At 46.2% G+C, this 15,893-nt stretch overlaps 1 protein-coding gene across 7 annotated transcripts in view; it reads left to right on the top strand.

The window, feature by feature from the left end:
* Nucleotides 1-15,893, top strand: part of LOC100534606 (SCARB1-like protein 2) — a 56,063-nt gene that overhangs the window by 17,665 nt on the left and 22,505 nt on the right. For all 7 annotated transcript variants that reach the window (XM_014138745.2, XM_014138766.2, XM_045690503.1 and 4 more), the window contains 6 exon segments: nt 1,015-1,156; nt 1,262-1,465; nt 2,025-2,120; nt 2,395-2,510; nt 4,079-4,245; nt 4,888-5,006. In XM_014138745.2, the coding sequence (XP_013994220.1) occupies nt 1,015-1,156; nt 1,262-1,465; nt 2,025-2,120; nt 2,395-2,510; nt 4,079-4,245; nt 4,888-5,006 (844 nt within the window).

The raw sequence follows: 15,893 nt of genomic DNA, 5'->3' as shown, positions 1-15,893 counted from the left end.
TAGGGATCGGACTCTACTTGTGGTATCTCTAAGGCCAACGATCTAGCTGCAGCTTGTTTGTGTGTCCGGTGTATTAACCTGAAGTAATATAGGGACATGTTTCCCTGTTACACAGGGGCCTCTAGATGTTTCACATATCTGCTCTATCACCGACCATACAATCACACCAGAATTAGGCTAAAGATGAAGCCCTTGGTTAATGGAATCCTGTGTGCTGGAAGAACAGCATGTAACGACTGGGAGTCCTCCAGGAAGGAGAACTCCTGGTCCATGGTCCAGCCTCGGTCCCTGGAACCTTAACCATCTGAGGGAGCGGTCCTTATCTGAAACCTATGTAGTCACTATTAAAGTGCTAGACTAAAGACGATGTACACTCTGGCTCCTCTGGGTTCAACAGTCAAACTGTGGCTCTTAGCCTGTACATAGATTTTATATATAGTGTTCTATGTCAATTGGCAACTCACAATGAGGAGTCGGGGAAAGTGTGTATGGGGGGGGGGCATTTTGGGTTAGATGGCTAGTGCTTAGCCTGTGTGTGGGGTGTGTTCTGGAGGTTGACTTTGGGGCATATGGTTTCCAGTTTTGGGGGTTTAACATTCTGTGGCTCTGAGCCTGTACATGTGGACCATTGTGTAACAACTAGGTCAGTTGGGGAAGAGTGGGCTGTGTGGGGGAGTGGGCTGTGTGGGGAGTGGGCTGTGTGGGGGAGTGGGCTGTGTGGGGAGCGGGCTGTGGGCTGTGTGTGGGGAGTGGGCTGTGTGGGGGAGTGCATGGTCATGGTTTTATGCTCACAATCAGCAAGCGGGGAAGTATTGACAGGCTTCCCCCTGCAAGCTCACTCTCCCCATGCTTCCCCCTATCAGCTATTCATTCAGAGCTTCAGTTAACTTTAACGTATGATTTAACAATCTATAAAGTAATCATAATCGCCTTATACTAGCTGTAAAGTCTCTGTCCATTTACATCAACGGTCAGTTTGAGGTTGACCTGGGTTGTGTGGTTGTGTGTTTTCAGGAAGCGTATTCAGAAGCAGAACATCACGTTCCATCCAAACCACACAGTGTCGTATCTTGAATACAGGAGCTACTTCTTTGAGCCCAGCATGTCAGTGGGCAATGAGTCGGATGTGGTCACCATCCCCAACATGCTTGTGTTGGTAAGACAGCACTGCAGAGTACACACACACTAATTTATAAGAACTGGACTTCTATGTCTTTGCTCTCATCTCTCCCTCACCACCTCTTCCCCGTCTGTCTCCCAGGGTGCAGCAGTGATGATGGAGAACTTGCCGTTCCCAGTGCGTCTGATGATCAGCACCACCTTTAAGACCTTTAAGGAGGGACCTTTCCTCACCAAGTCTGTAGGAAAGCTGATGTGGGGCTATGACAGCAAGCTGGTGGACTTCCTCAATAAATGGCTCCCTGGGATGCTGCCTTCCACTGGCAAGTTTGGCCTTTTTGCTGAGGTGAGTGGGCGAGCGAGAGGGTGAGTGAGTGGGCGAGCGAGAGGGTGAGTGAGTGGGCGAGCGAGAGGGTGAGTGAGTGGGCGAGCGAGAGGGTGAGTGAGTGGGCGAGGGTGAGTGAGTGGGCGAGGGTGAGTGGGCGAGGGTGAGTGGGCGAGGGTGAGTGGGCGAGGGTGAGTGGGCGAGGGTGAGTGGGCGAGGGTGAGCGGGCGAGGGTGAGCGGGCGGGCGAGAGGGTGAGCGGGCGGGCGAGCGCGGGCGAGCATTCTCTCTGCGCCATATGGCAAAATGTGTAGAATTGCAGGAAATTGGCTTTTAAAAAGGCTCAATTTTCTCTTCCACCAACAAGAGGGCTGTGAACAGTTTGGGATCACATGGCTTGTGAGGTAGGGCTTTGTTACGACAGCGATTTAATGACAATATCCATCTGGACCTTTGCCACCTAGGACATTTCTGTGACAGAGTACGCAAATACCATTTGAGGTTCTATCTACAACCTGTTTAGGTTGTTTGTCTGGTTTAAGTGAAGGGTGAAATATCAATCTGTCTGTTTCTTCCATCAGTTTAACAACTCAAATACTGGTTTGTTCACAATCCACACCGGCGAAGATGACATCAGGCTGATTCACAAAGTGGACTCATGGAATGGCATGACCAAGGTGAGAGGTCACACAGCCATGTGCCTTCACCTTTACAGATTGGGCTGAGGGGCTGTTAGAAAAAGCATTGAGAGGAAAACGGATTTGGGCTTCCTGTAGAAGAACACCATGGAAATCAATGGCAACTGTTATGGAGTGAACTATCCCGGCTAAATAGTCCAAAGTTTTTAAAAATTTGTGGGCAGTGAAATCCTGAATCAGCTTTCAATCATTTCCTGCTCTAGGAAGAGCGCTCAATGGATAACACTGTCTCTCTCTCTCTCTCTCTCTCTAGTTGACCAATTGGAAGACTCCTCAGTGTAACATGATCAACGGTACAGCTGGACAAATGTGGCCTCCCTTCATGACTAAAGAGTCTACACTGCCCTTCTACAGTCCTGACGCCTGCAGGTACACACACACACACACACACACACACACACACACACACACACACACACACATCTCAGCAAAAAAAGAAACGTCCCTATTTCAGGACCTTGTCTTTCAAAGATAATTCGTAAAAATCCAAGTAACTTCACAGATCTTCATTGTAAAGGGTTTTAACACTGCTTCCCATGCTTGTTCAATGAACCATAAACAATTAATGAACATGCACCTGTGGAATGGTCGTTAAGACACTAACAGCTTACAGACGGTAGGCAATTAAGGTCAGTTATGAAAACTTAGGACACTAAAGAGGCCTTTCTACTGACTCTGGAAAAACACCAAAATAAAGATGTCCAGGGTCCCTGCTCATCTGCGTGAACGTGCCTTAGGCATGCTGCAAGGAGGCATGAGGACTGCAGATGTGGCCAGGGGAATAAATTGCAATGTCTGTACTGTGAGACGCCTAAGACAGCGCTACAGGGAGACAGGACGGACAGCTGATTGTCCTCGCAGTGGCAGACCACGTGTAACAACACCTGCACAGGATCGGTACATCCGAACATCACACCTGCGGGACAAGTACAGGATGGCAACAACAACTGCCCGAGTTACACCAGGAACGCACAATCCCTCCATCAGTGCTCAGACTGTCCGCAATAGGCTGAGAGAGGCTGGACTGAGGGCTTGTAGGCCTGTTGTAAGGCAGGTCCTCACCAGACATCACCGGCAACAACGTCGCCTATGGGCACAAACCCACCGTCGCTGGACCAGACAGGACTGGCAAAAAGTGCTCTTCACTGACGAGTCGCGGTTTTGTCTCACCAGGGGTGATGGTTGGATACGCATTTATCGTCGACAACAATGAGCGTTACACCGAGGCCTGTACTCTGGAGCGGGATCGATTTGGAGGCGGAGGGTCCATCATGCTCTGGGGCGGTGTGTCGCAGCATCATCGGACTGAGCTTGTTGTCATTTCAGGCAAACTCAATGCTGTGCGTTACAGGGAAGACATCCTCCTCCCTCATGGTACCCTTCCTGCAGGTTCATCCTGACATGACCCTCCAGCATGACAATGCCACCACACACAGAACGAGCAGTATGGCTGATTTCCTGCAAGACAGGAATGTTAGTGTTCTGCCATGGCCAGCGAAGAGCCCGGATCTCAATCCCATTGAGCACGTCTGGGACCTGTTGGATTGGAGAGTGAGGGCTAGGGTCATTCCCCCCCAGAAATGTCCGGGAACTTGCATGTGCCTTGGTGGAAGAGTGGGGTAACATCTCACTGCAAGAACTGGAAAATATGGTGCAGTCTGAGGAGATGGACTGTAGTACTTAGTATCTGGTGTGGCCAACAGCTGCATTAACTGTTAGTTTTGATTATCACCCCCCCCTCCCCCCTTTGTTCAAGTACACATGTAACTAACAGAAATTGAATAATGTCTGTGGCACTTGTTCAGTTTGTCTGAGTCTTATGTTCATACAAATATTTACACATGTTAAGTTTGCTGAAAATAAACCCAGTTGACAGTGAGAGGACTTCTTTTTTTTGTTGCTGAGTTTATATATACAGTCTCTTTCTGTCTCTAAAGATCTTTGGAGATGGTGTACCAGCGTGAGGGGATAATGGAGGGGATTCCTCTGTACCGTTACGTGGCTCCTAAGACTCTGTTCGCTAATGGCTCAGACTACGCTCCCAACGAGGGATTCTGTCCCTGCAGACAGTCTGGCCTCCTCAATGTCAGCAGCTGCAGATCCAGTCAGTGCACACACACGAGCGCACACACACCTGGACGCATGCACATGTTTTCTTTAGGGCTGCAGGTAGCCTAGCGGTTAGCGTGTTGGTCCATTAACCGAAAGGTCGCTGGTTCGAATACCCGAGCTGCCAAGGTCAAATCTGTCCTTGAGCAAGGCACTAACCCTAATTTCCTTCAGGGGTGCTGTACTACTATGGCTGTAAAAACCCATTTCCCTGCACCTATTTTATGTTTTCATACATTCACACCTCAGGGGTGACAGTTATAATTCTTCTAATCATGACCCAGATACCTTGTCTGATAAACAGACTAGTGGAGGAGGTATGGCAAACGCTCAGAGTAGCCATGCCGCTGTGTAAACAGATGGAGAAGCACTTAGGCATGAGACAGCATCATGTTTCATTACACTCTTATGTTCCTAATCTAGCACCCCATAGAACATGCATCAAGATAACAACATGTACACTTGGGGCTGAATTGTAGCTTGAGAAATGCCCACATACTGTATGACCATTTTTGTATAAATCATGGATTGATGAAGAGGGGAGATTAGAACAAAAGTTCAAATTCAGGATTCAACCACTTGTCTCACAAATACTGCTTACACAGGATATTGATGTTGTATTAATATTGTTTCCTAGACTCCCCAGTGTTTATCTCCCACCCGCACTTCTACAATGCTGACCCTGTCCTGCTAGACTATGTACAGGGACTTCAGCCTACTGAGGACCAACATGGACTCTTCATAGACATCCACCCTGTGAGTAATATTTGTATATGTTATTTATTTGTGTGAGTACCAGTCAAAAGTTTGGACATACTCATTTCAGGGTTTTTCTTTATTTTATTATTTTCTACATTGTAGACTAATAGTGAAGACATCAAAACTATGAAATAACTCGTGGAATCATGTAGTAACCAAAAAAAGTGTTAAACAAATCAAAATATATTTGAGGTTCTTCAAAGTAGCCACTCTTTGCCTTGATGACAGCTTTGCACACTATTGGCATTCTCACAACCAGCTTCATCAGTTTGTCACCTGGAATGCATTTAAATGAACAGGTGTGCCTTGTAAAAAGTTAATTTGTGGATTTCTTTCCTTCTTGATATGTTTGAGCCAATCAGTTGTGTTGTGACAAGTTAGGGGTTGTATACAGAAGGATAGCCCTATTTGGTAAAATACCAAGTCCATATTATGGCAAGAACAGCTGAAATAAGCAAAGAGAAATTACAGTCCATTACTTTAATCCGGAAAGTTTCTTCAAGTGCAGCCGCAAAAACTATCAAGCGCTATGATGAAACTGTCTCATGAGGGCCGCCACAGGAAAGGAAAACCCAGAGTTACCTCTGCTGCAGAGGAAAAGTTCATTAGAGTTACCAGCCTCAGAAATTGCAGCCCAAATAAATGCTTCAGAGTTCAAGTAACGACATAACCCAACATCAACTGTTCAGAGGAGACTGTGAATCAGACCTTCCTGGTCGAATTGCTGCAAAGAAACCACTACTAAAGGACACCAATAAGAAGACTTGCTTGGGCAAAGAAACACGAGCAATGGACATTAGACCTTTGGAATTCTGTCTTTTGGTCTGAGATCAAAGATTTTTGGTTCCAACCGCCATATCTTTGTGAGACGCAGGGTAGGTGAACGGATCATCCCTGCGTATGTAGTTCCCACCGTGAAACATGGAGGATTAGGTGAGGGGGTGCTTTGCTGGTGACACTCTGATTTATTTAGAATTCAAGGCACACTTAACCAGCATGGCTACCACAGCATTCTGCAGCGATACACCATTCCATCTGGTTTGTGCTTAGTGGGAATATAATTAGTTTTTCAACAGGACAATGACCCAACACACCTCTAGGCTGTGTAAGGGCTATTTGACCAATAAGGAGAGTGAAGTGCTGCATCAGATGACCTGGCCTCCCGACCTCAACCCAATTGAGATGGTCTGGGATGAGTTGGACCGCAGAGTGAAGGAAAAGCAGCCAACAAGTGCTCAGTATATGTGGGAACTCCTTCAAGACTTGGAAAAGAAATCCAGGAGAAGCTGGTTGATAGAATGCCAAGAGTGTGCAAAACTGCGAAGGCAAAGAGTGGCTACTTTGAAGAATCTCAAATCTCAAATATATTTTTATTTGTTGAACACTTTTTTTGTTTACTGCATGATTCTATATGTGTTCATAGTTTTGATGTCTTCACTACTACAATGTAGAAAATGGTAAAAATAAAGAAAAGCCCTTGAAGGAGTAGGTGTCCAAACTTTCGACTGGTACTGTATATACAGCGCATTTGGAAACTATTCAGACCCCTTGACTTTTTCCATGTTTTGTTATGTTACAGCCTTTTTCAAAAATGTATAACATTTTCCCCTCAATCTACACACAATAACCCATAATGACAACAAAAATGGAATTAGTACGTTTTACATAAGTATTCAGACCCTTTACTCAGTACTTTGAAGCACTTTTGGCAGTGACTACAGCCTCGAGTCTTCTTGGGTATGATGCTACATGCTTGGCACAACTGTATTTTGGGAGTTTCTCCCATTTCTCTGCAGATCCTCTCTAGCTCTGTCAGGTTGGATGGGGAGCGTCGCTGCACAGCTGTTTTCCGGTGTCTTCAGAGATGCTCTGGCTGGGCCCCTATTCAGAGACTTGTCCCCAAAGCCACTCCTGTGTTGTCTTGGCTGTGTGCTTAGGGTTGTTGTCCTGTTGGAAGGTGAACCTTCACCCCAGTCTGATGTCCTGAGCGCCCTGGAGCAGGTTTTCATCAAGGATCTCTGTGCTTTGTTCTGTTCAGCTTTCCCTTGATCCTGACTAGTCTCCCAGTCCCTGCTGCTGAAAAACATCCCCACAGCTTGATGCTGCCACCACCATGCCTCACCGTAGGGATGGTGCCAGGTTTCCTCCAGATGTGACGCTTGGCATTCAGGCCAAAGTTCAATCTTGGTTTCATCAGACCGGAGGATCTTGTTTTTCATGGTCTGAGAGTCCTTTAGGTCCATTTTCACAAACTCCAAGCAGGCTGTCATGTGCCTTTTACTGAGGCGTGGCATCCGTCTGGCCACTCTACCATGAAGGCCTGATTGGTGGAGTGCTGCAGAGGTGGTTGTCCTTCTGGAAGGTTCTCCCATCTCCACAGAGGAGCTCTGTCGCAGACCAAGGCCCTTCTCCCCCGAATGCTCAGTGTGGCTGGTCGGCCAGCTCTAGGAAGAGTCTTGGTGTTTCCAAACTTCTTCTATTTAAGATTTTTTTTTTTTTACATTTATTTCATTAGGCAGGTCAGTTAAGAACAAATTCTTATTTACAATGATGGCCAAACCCTAACCCGGATGACCCTGGGCCAATTGTGCGCCGCCCTGTGGTACTCCCAATCACGGCTGTTTATGATACAGCCTGGAATCTAACCATGGTCTGTAGTGACGCCTCTAGCACTGAGATGCAGTGCCTTAGACCGCTGCACCTCTCGGGAGCCCATGATGGAGGCCACTGTGTTCTTGGGGACCTTCAATGTTGCATAGTTTTTTTTGGTACCCTTCCTGAAATCTGTGCCTCCACAATCCTGTCTCGAAGCTCTACAGACATTTCCTTTGACCTCATTGCTTGGTTTTTGCTCTGACATGCACTGTCAACTGTGGGACCTTTTTATATAGACAGGTGTGTGCCTTTCCAAATCATGTCCAATCAATTCAATTTACCGCAGGTGGACTCCAAGTTGTTGTAACATCTCAAGGATGATCAAAGGAAACAGGATGCACCTGAGCTCAATTTAGAGTCTCATAGCAAAGGGTCTGAATACCTATGTAAATAAGGTATTTCTGTAATTTTTTTTTTTCTATAAACCTGTTTTCGCTGTGTGGGGTATTGTGTGTAGATTGAGATTTTTTTTTCTTCTTTAATCCATTTTAGAATAAGGCTGTAACATAACAAAGTGGGAAAAGTCAAGGGGTCTGAATACTTTCCGACTGCACTGTAGATCTATAATGGGGCACAAATGCTTCAGGCTGCCTGGAGGCGCCCTGCCTGTCAGGCACAAGTAGCCTTGTCAATCAAGTCATCAATTACATTTTATTTGACCTTTTTTGACACTAAGTGGCGACTGTAGCAAAGTAAAACTAGCTGTTTTGAACCGTGTGTGACAATTTGAGCACATCCATTGTAACTGCAGTCATTAATACGGTAAAGGTCTGTCGACACTTCCAAAACTTTTTGTGTGTTCATCTTATCATTAGAAGTAGTGTCATGGTCAAAAACGTACCCACCATAAACTATGGTATGTACAGAACATAAATGTACCCAGTATCTCTTTTTGCCCAATATGTCATTATCTATATTTATCTGGTAGAAACTGGTGTTGCTGACAACTTTCTCTGTTTATCACCCAGAGAGGCAGTAAAAGTGAGGCCACTTTGTCCTTATCTAAATTGATTGTGTTAACACATCTAATCTGACATCTGTAGGGCCATATGGAATGTCAAGCATGCATACATACTGTCCTAGTGGCGTTCACCTAACCCATAAAAACAGAGCGCTTGGCCTTAACAGTTTCTTACAATTATCTGTCCCCTGGACTGGGGGAAATTTGTCTTGGACATTAATTTTCAGAGACATTCACCTGAAGACCCTCCAGTTTAGAGGACTGAGTCAGGAAGACGTTTGTATCCGCTCGCACTGTTTGCTGCAAACCATAGAGATGGTCTTGTTCAGCTGTAATCATAGAAAGCTTGTTTTAAAAGACACTTGTGGGAGATGCTAACACAGGGGTAGACTAGATTCAGCCCCTGGCTGTTTTTATTGGAGGGAGAGGATGATCAGGGGGCCGGAACATAATTATCATTTGTACACTGTAAATTGACCACGACTAAGCCCCAAAAGAGATTGTATTTGAAAATACAATCAGTTCATACCTTGATTTATATTGAGACACCACCATGTATGTCTTTTTTTATTTGTGGGAATACTTGGAAAAGATTTCCTAAATTAAGCTAATTTTTAGTCGCAATTCCTTTTACCAAGCCTGTTGCTGACCCCTGAGCTAACGGATGTGAGAGCGGATATCTTTAAAAAGAATTATAATAATTGTCCAGCTCCTGTGCCAAGTTGTCTGCACTGTATGTGAACTCTGAACTGTACACCTTTCATAGTACAGTCAGAGGAGCAGTTGGAATTGGTATGAAGCTATTAAGACCTTGCTGTAAAACGCTAACAACAAGAGTTGGTCTGTCAGAGCGTAGGGGTGAAAACCGTTAGTGACCAGGGTAGCTGGGGTCCTAGGTTATACAGAGGGCTTTGCTGTGGCAGCAGTGTGTAAATGTCATCTATAGATGGCAGCTCTGTCCTCCTTTGTGTTGTGGTCACACAGAGGTTTTGGGGTGATTTAACTGTCTGACTGTGCCCAAGTCCCTCAGACATTAGCAGCCAGAAGTCTAGTCAGTGTAATCTGGGCACCCAGAACCAAAACATACATGCTGATGGTGAAGTCTTGCGAGTCTTCACCTCCCATCTCCTTGCTTCATTCTCAGCCATATTAGAGAAGGTCCAAAGTCCCTTCCCTCAGACCACCTTCTCCAATGTGTTTTGAGGAGCTAAGGAGAGAGGATGTGTGGAATTGCAGAAAGATGAAGTGACAGAGCCTATGCCATTGTGACCTATAGCGTTAAGCTAATTGTAATTGCAGTATTGATTATTATTTTGATGTGTATTTTGAATGTTATGATACCAGTGTTATGATGCCTGTATGGTACCACTAAACCAGATTACTCCTAAAAACGGATTAAGAAAGCCAAGAAGTGAGGGTATTGGTGTGACTGGTGCGTTTCGCTGCCCTGTACTGTTTGTCAATACCATATAACAATATTGGCATGATTTTAGAATGTCCATTTAGAATGTCCATTTAGAATGTCCATCGCAGGTGATGCGATGTACAGATAAGGCCATGTGTGCCGAGCTGCTAGTATTCTGACCCTTTATTTGACCCAATAAATGTGGGGTAATGGTACGTAGTGGGATAGGATTAGCTTATGATTGCTGTCTAAGCAAGAATCACACTTGTTTTAGGTAACTCTCACACTCACGCCAATTCTAAAGGTATGGTGGACACACAGATTGCTATAAGCTTTTCCCAGAAATTGGTTAATTGACCAGTCTTGGTGTAGCAGTAAGGGGGAACAACCGGAGCAGGGCTTGTACCAGTGACATTTTGGATCTTGGGCTGTTGAGGTGAACTTACCACCACACCAGCAGTCATGAGTCATGACCGCAGTAAAATTCTACATGACCGTTGAGTCATCATAATCTCCTTTTACGCACTCTGGCCATGCCTTAGTAGTAGCCTACCCAACTTGCTAACGATCATCAGGTTGTTAATGGCCTGGTACTCCGGGCTCCATTTAAGCAATATGGCACGAGGGGGTGTGATATATGCACGACGCAGCACGGAGAGCCTGGATACAGCCCTTAGCTGTTGTTTATTGGCCATATACCACAAACCCCTGAGGTGCCTTATTGCTATAAAAATAAATATTTGCCTGACAGCCATGGTATGACAAATCAGCATTCAGGGCTCGAACCACCCCGTTTACAATGTTCCTCTTACCACTGACATCAGTGCAAATGCCATCGCAAATCCCATCAAACACTTATCGAAACAATATGTGTTTTAAAACTCACCTCACTGTGATCAATTTGAAACAGTTCAACAACAGGTTGAAACTGAGTGGAAAACATGATCGTTGTGGATGTTGTCAACGCCAAACACAACTAAATGGACAGTGCTTTCTAAGGTGATTCATTTAAAACACCCTTGGTTTCCCAAATTAAGCACTGGGTATTTTGGGCAGAATATCACCTGTGGCGCAGCGAAATGACCAGAGTGGCCTACCCGGCATGAGGGGCATGACCAGAGTGGCCTACCCGGCATGAGGGGCATGACCAGAGTGGCCTACCCGGCATGAGGGGCATGACCAGAGTGGCCTACCCGGCATGAGGGGCATGACCAGAGTGGCCTACCCGGCATGAGGGGCATGACCAGAGTGGCCTACCCGGCATGAGGGGCATGACCAGAGTGGCCTACCCGGCATGAGGGGCATGACCAGAGTGGCCTACCCGGCATGAGGGGCATGACCAGAGTGGCCTACCCGGCATGAGGGGCATGACCAGAGTGGCCTACCCGGCATGAGGGGCATGACCAGAGTGGCCTACCCGGCATGAGGGGCATGACCAGAGTGGCCTACCCGGCATGAGGGGCATGACCAGAGTGGCCTACCCGGCATGAGGGGCATGACCAGAGTGGCCTACCCGGCATGAGGGGCATGACCAGAGTGGCCTACCCGGCATGAGGGGCATGACCAGAGTGGCCTACCCGGCATGAGGGGCATGACCAGAGTGGCCTACCCGGCATGAGGGGCATGACCAGAGTGGCCTACCCGGCATGAGGGGCATGACCAGAGTGGCCTACCCGGCATGAGGGGCATGACCAGAGTGGCCTACCCGGCATGAGGGGCATGACCAGAGTGGCCTACCCGGCATGAGGGGCATGACCAGAGTGGCCTACCCGGCATGAGGGGCATGACCAGAGTGGCCTACCCGGCATGAGGGGCATGACCAGAGTGGCCTACCCGGCATGAGGGGCATGACCAGAGTGGCCTACCCGGCATGAGGGGCATGACCAGAGTGGCCTACCCGGCATGAGGGGCATGACCAGAGTGGCCTACCCGGCATGAGGGGCATGACCAGAGTGGCCTACCCGGCATGAGGGGCATGACCAGAGTGGCCTACCCGGCATGAGGGGCATGACCAGAGTGGCCTACCCGGCATGAGGGGCATGACCAGAGTGGCCTACCCGGCATGAGGGGCATGACCAGAGTGGCCTACCCGGCATGAGGGGCATGACCAGAGTGGCCTACCCGGCATGAGGGGCATGACCCAGAGTGGCCTACCCGGCATGAGGGGCATGACCCAGAGTGGCCTACCCGGCATGAGGGGCATGACCCAGAGTGGCCTACCCGGCATGAGGGGCATGACCCAGAGTGGCCTACCCGGCATGAGGGGCATGACCCAGAGTGGCCTACCCGGCATGAGGGGCATGACCCAGAGTGGCCTACCCGGCATGAGGGAAAAATGGCAGAGTGTCCTCCAGTCACTATTCCAGTGCATACGGATGCTGTCTTTTTGTCTTGCCCATTTGATAATGGCGTATGACCCTTTTTTAACATGGGCACTTCATATGTGGAATGGGAAAAATATTATTTATATATTATTCAGCTCAAGTTCAATTTTATATTCTTTCTATAAAATAATGGCATGGGACTTAAGCATATCTTGTCTGCTAAATGAACAAGCCTATGGCATGGCCAAATACAATAGGCTAACTCTTATTCAGTTCTTCTGAAATACATTTTATTCATATCATTATTTCTTTAGACCTGCTTAATAAAAGGCATGAGCTTGTGCACATCAAGAGAATGATTTAGTGTAGAGATGCTGACTTATGGCGAATAAACTGTAAGCTATAAACACACAGTTGCAAATGAACTCCCAGTCATTTCTTGGGTACCCAATAAATGACTGAGTTTATACATATGGAGTGTGCCACTCTTTAGATCTGCCTGAAATGAATAAGGAGTTTATTGTGATGGCTTATATTTAAATGATTTTAGACTTTTAAAAAATGTAATGTTCAGTAGGTGGGCATCAGAGGCTTTTATGATGCTTGTATGAGTGAAGCCTGGTGATGCTAAACATGTGTATGTTAATTTAACGGTCAATTACCGTGAGACCAGCAGGCTTTTGCGTGACAATAACCAGCTGATAAAATGTCATGACTGCCACAGCCCTATCCAGGGAAAGTGCAGTAGCACTACCTCCTGTACCATTAACTCTGTCCTCTTGGTCTCTTTAATAGAGGACGTGGAAGTTTACTTTCATACAGGTAGGCTTCTTTAGTTAATAAAGTGAAGACGTGACTTTCATAACGGCTGCTGTAACAATTGGCAGGCAGTGGGATCAGACTGGGACAGTTGAGCCCTGTAGAGCTCAAGGAGGGAGAGTGGAGGAAGGATCCCCGATGTGGGATTAACCATCTGGGGTTTGATCCCAGCATGAGTCCTTGTGGTCCCCAAGGTCCATCCAGCTCTCCTAGTACTGTTTCCTAGCCAGAACTGTCTGAACAGAACCAAAACACTATAGTAGAACTCTATCCTCAAATGAGCCAAGTGTTTCTCTGTGTGTGTGGGAACAGTTGTGTTTGTGAGATACGCGTGTGTGCAGGGGGAAGGGTGTTCGACTGAGTGTGTGCATGGCACTCACACTACCCCACATACTGTACAGTACCCAGCTCTGGCCCTGGTCTTGTTTGCATCTGCTATTTCCAGGCAGGGAGTAGTCTCAACAGCCCTGTGGACAAACAGAGCTGGGGGTTTTACTGAATGAAGATGGGCCTGAAGAACAGCGTTGGAACTATTAGAATGAAGTAGATCTACTACATTTACATGTAACTTCAAGGAGTAGACACAGATTAAGCCTATTTCTGGCAAAAAAAAATGTAATTGAAAGGATGTTTTAAGCATGCTGTTTAGTCCAGGACTAGGTTCAATCTGTCTGGCAAACCGTCCCCAACAGCCTCTACGCAGAGTCACAAGCTTGCACCCCCCCCCTTTTGAATCTCGCTTACGGAATTCCAACGAAACGATAAGGTAATATTTTGACAACTTGTATGAACAGAGTTGCTGATCTGTCAAATACATATTGTCTATGGTTTAACTGTGTAGTCTAGTTTAACACTTCAGTCTTAGACCTCACCTGACAGACCCTGACTATCTAATCTCCAGTTTTGATAATGACAGTTGGATTTCACTCATCTATTGATGAATGTAACCTATAGATCTGTACTGATGTTCCCTAATGGACCCAGTAGATAATGTGGATTTGTCAGTCTGTGTTATGAATCTAGGCAGTAAAATGTTATTGTGACAAAGGTTGGGAGATCAATGTTATTGACCAAAGTTCCATGTTTTCCAGTAATGTGGTGTGATATGGCACAGGCAGGTATTGATGTTTCAGATGGGGTGAAAAACAACTCTCATGGCTTGTGTCTGCTTGGCCAGCTAATACTTTCACCTCAAGTGAAGTCAGTAACGATCTGCGACGATACTGATGTGCCTCTTAAAAACAATGGCTGTTTCTCAAACCTTTCTGTGTCGGGATGCACATGAATCATTTCAAATGAACTTTTCACACAACAAATCAATAACACCAGCTAGTGTTTCTAGCTAGGACCCAATCTTTAGCTGCCTCTGAAGCTAAGCTGGGTTGGTCCTTGTCGGTCCCTGGATAGGAGGATAGATGTTGCTGGAAATGGTGTTGGAGGGCCAGTAGGAGGCACTCTGTTCTCTGGTTTAAAAAAATGTAAATATCCCAATGCCCCAGGACAGTGATTGGGGACATTGCCCTGTGTAGGGTGCCATCTGTCAGCTGGGACGTTAAACGGGTGTCCTGACTCTGTGGTCACTAAAGATCCCATGGCACTTATCATAAGAGTAGGGTTGTTAACCCCAGTGTCCTGGCTAAATTCCCAATCTGGCCCTCATACCATCATGGCCACCTAATCATCCAATTGGATCATTCATCCCCTGTAACTATTCTCCAGGTCATTGCTGTAAAATGAGATTGTGTTCTCAGTTAACTAACTTGGTAAAATGAGGGATAAATGAAAATAAGCAAGTTCCCCCTCACTGTTTTTGAATTCCTTCCTTTAGAAGCATATAAACAGCTGTCAGTCTGACTGCATCTCTATCCTGTATCTGTATTTATGAATTCTGCTTACACAGAAACTTGTAACTTAAGTACTGTAGAGGAAATGATTACTGCGTGAAGAGCAACGCAACACAAACATTTCCACAGGACGGGGGGGGGGGTGGAGAGAGAGACTCTCTCACTCTGTATGCAGGCCTATACAGTATGTTTATTCCTCTGTTTGAAACTAGGGAACGCCACACACATTGCTGTATGACAGGCATTAACGGGTTAATTAATAATAAGTAAGAATGGGGACAAAAAGCATTTTTATGTTAGGCAAATGTTTTAATAGTTTCTCGGTATATTTTAAAAAGACGAAGCCCGCTAATAGACAAGTCCTAGTTGACTGTGTGTAGGACCGATGCTCAGACTGTTCAGAGGGTATTTTTGAGCTGTGTGTGTGTGTGTGTGTGTGTGTGTGTCCCTTGAGTATTCATTTAGCTAGGTGTGATCCTGTTTTTGACAAAGTACAGACTTAGAGCAGCTTGGGGATGGCTTGGAAAGCAGAGCGATTGTCAAATAGATTTCCAGTCTGGTTATGATGACAGTTGATTTGTGCCACAAACTATTGTGTGTTTTGGACACCAAGGGAGTGGAACAAAATTACCCTGATAGAAGAGAAACGAGTGAGAAGAGATGTTTGGTTCTAGCTCTCTCACTAAGCTTAACGACTGGTTCTTCAACTGAGGCCAAAGAGCCCTTGTCCAAATGTTTTTAATCTGTTTCAATTAGTCACCTCAGTATTTAGAGTGCACTCAGTACAGACCACTTGTTTGTCATTAGATGTCTAGGGAACATATTTCACGCTCTTCCACCAACAACCCAACATTGTTTACTTGCTTGCTGTGGCAA

The sequence above is a fragment of the Salmo salar genome, chromosome ssa01, assembly GCF_905237065.1.
Source record: "Salmo salar chromosome ssa01, Ssal_v3.1, whole genome shotgun sequence".
NCBI classification, from domain to species: Eukaryota; Metazoa; Chordata; class Actinopteri; order Salmoniformes; family Salmonidae; genus Salmo; species Salmo salar.
Note: the sequence above shows the minus strand (reverse complement) of the source record. Positions and strands in the feature narration are given on the sequence as shown.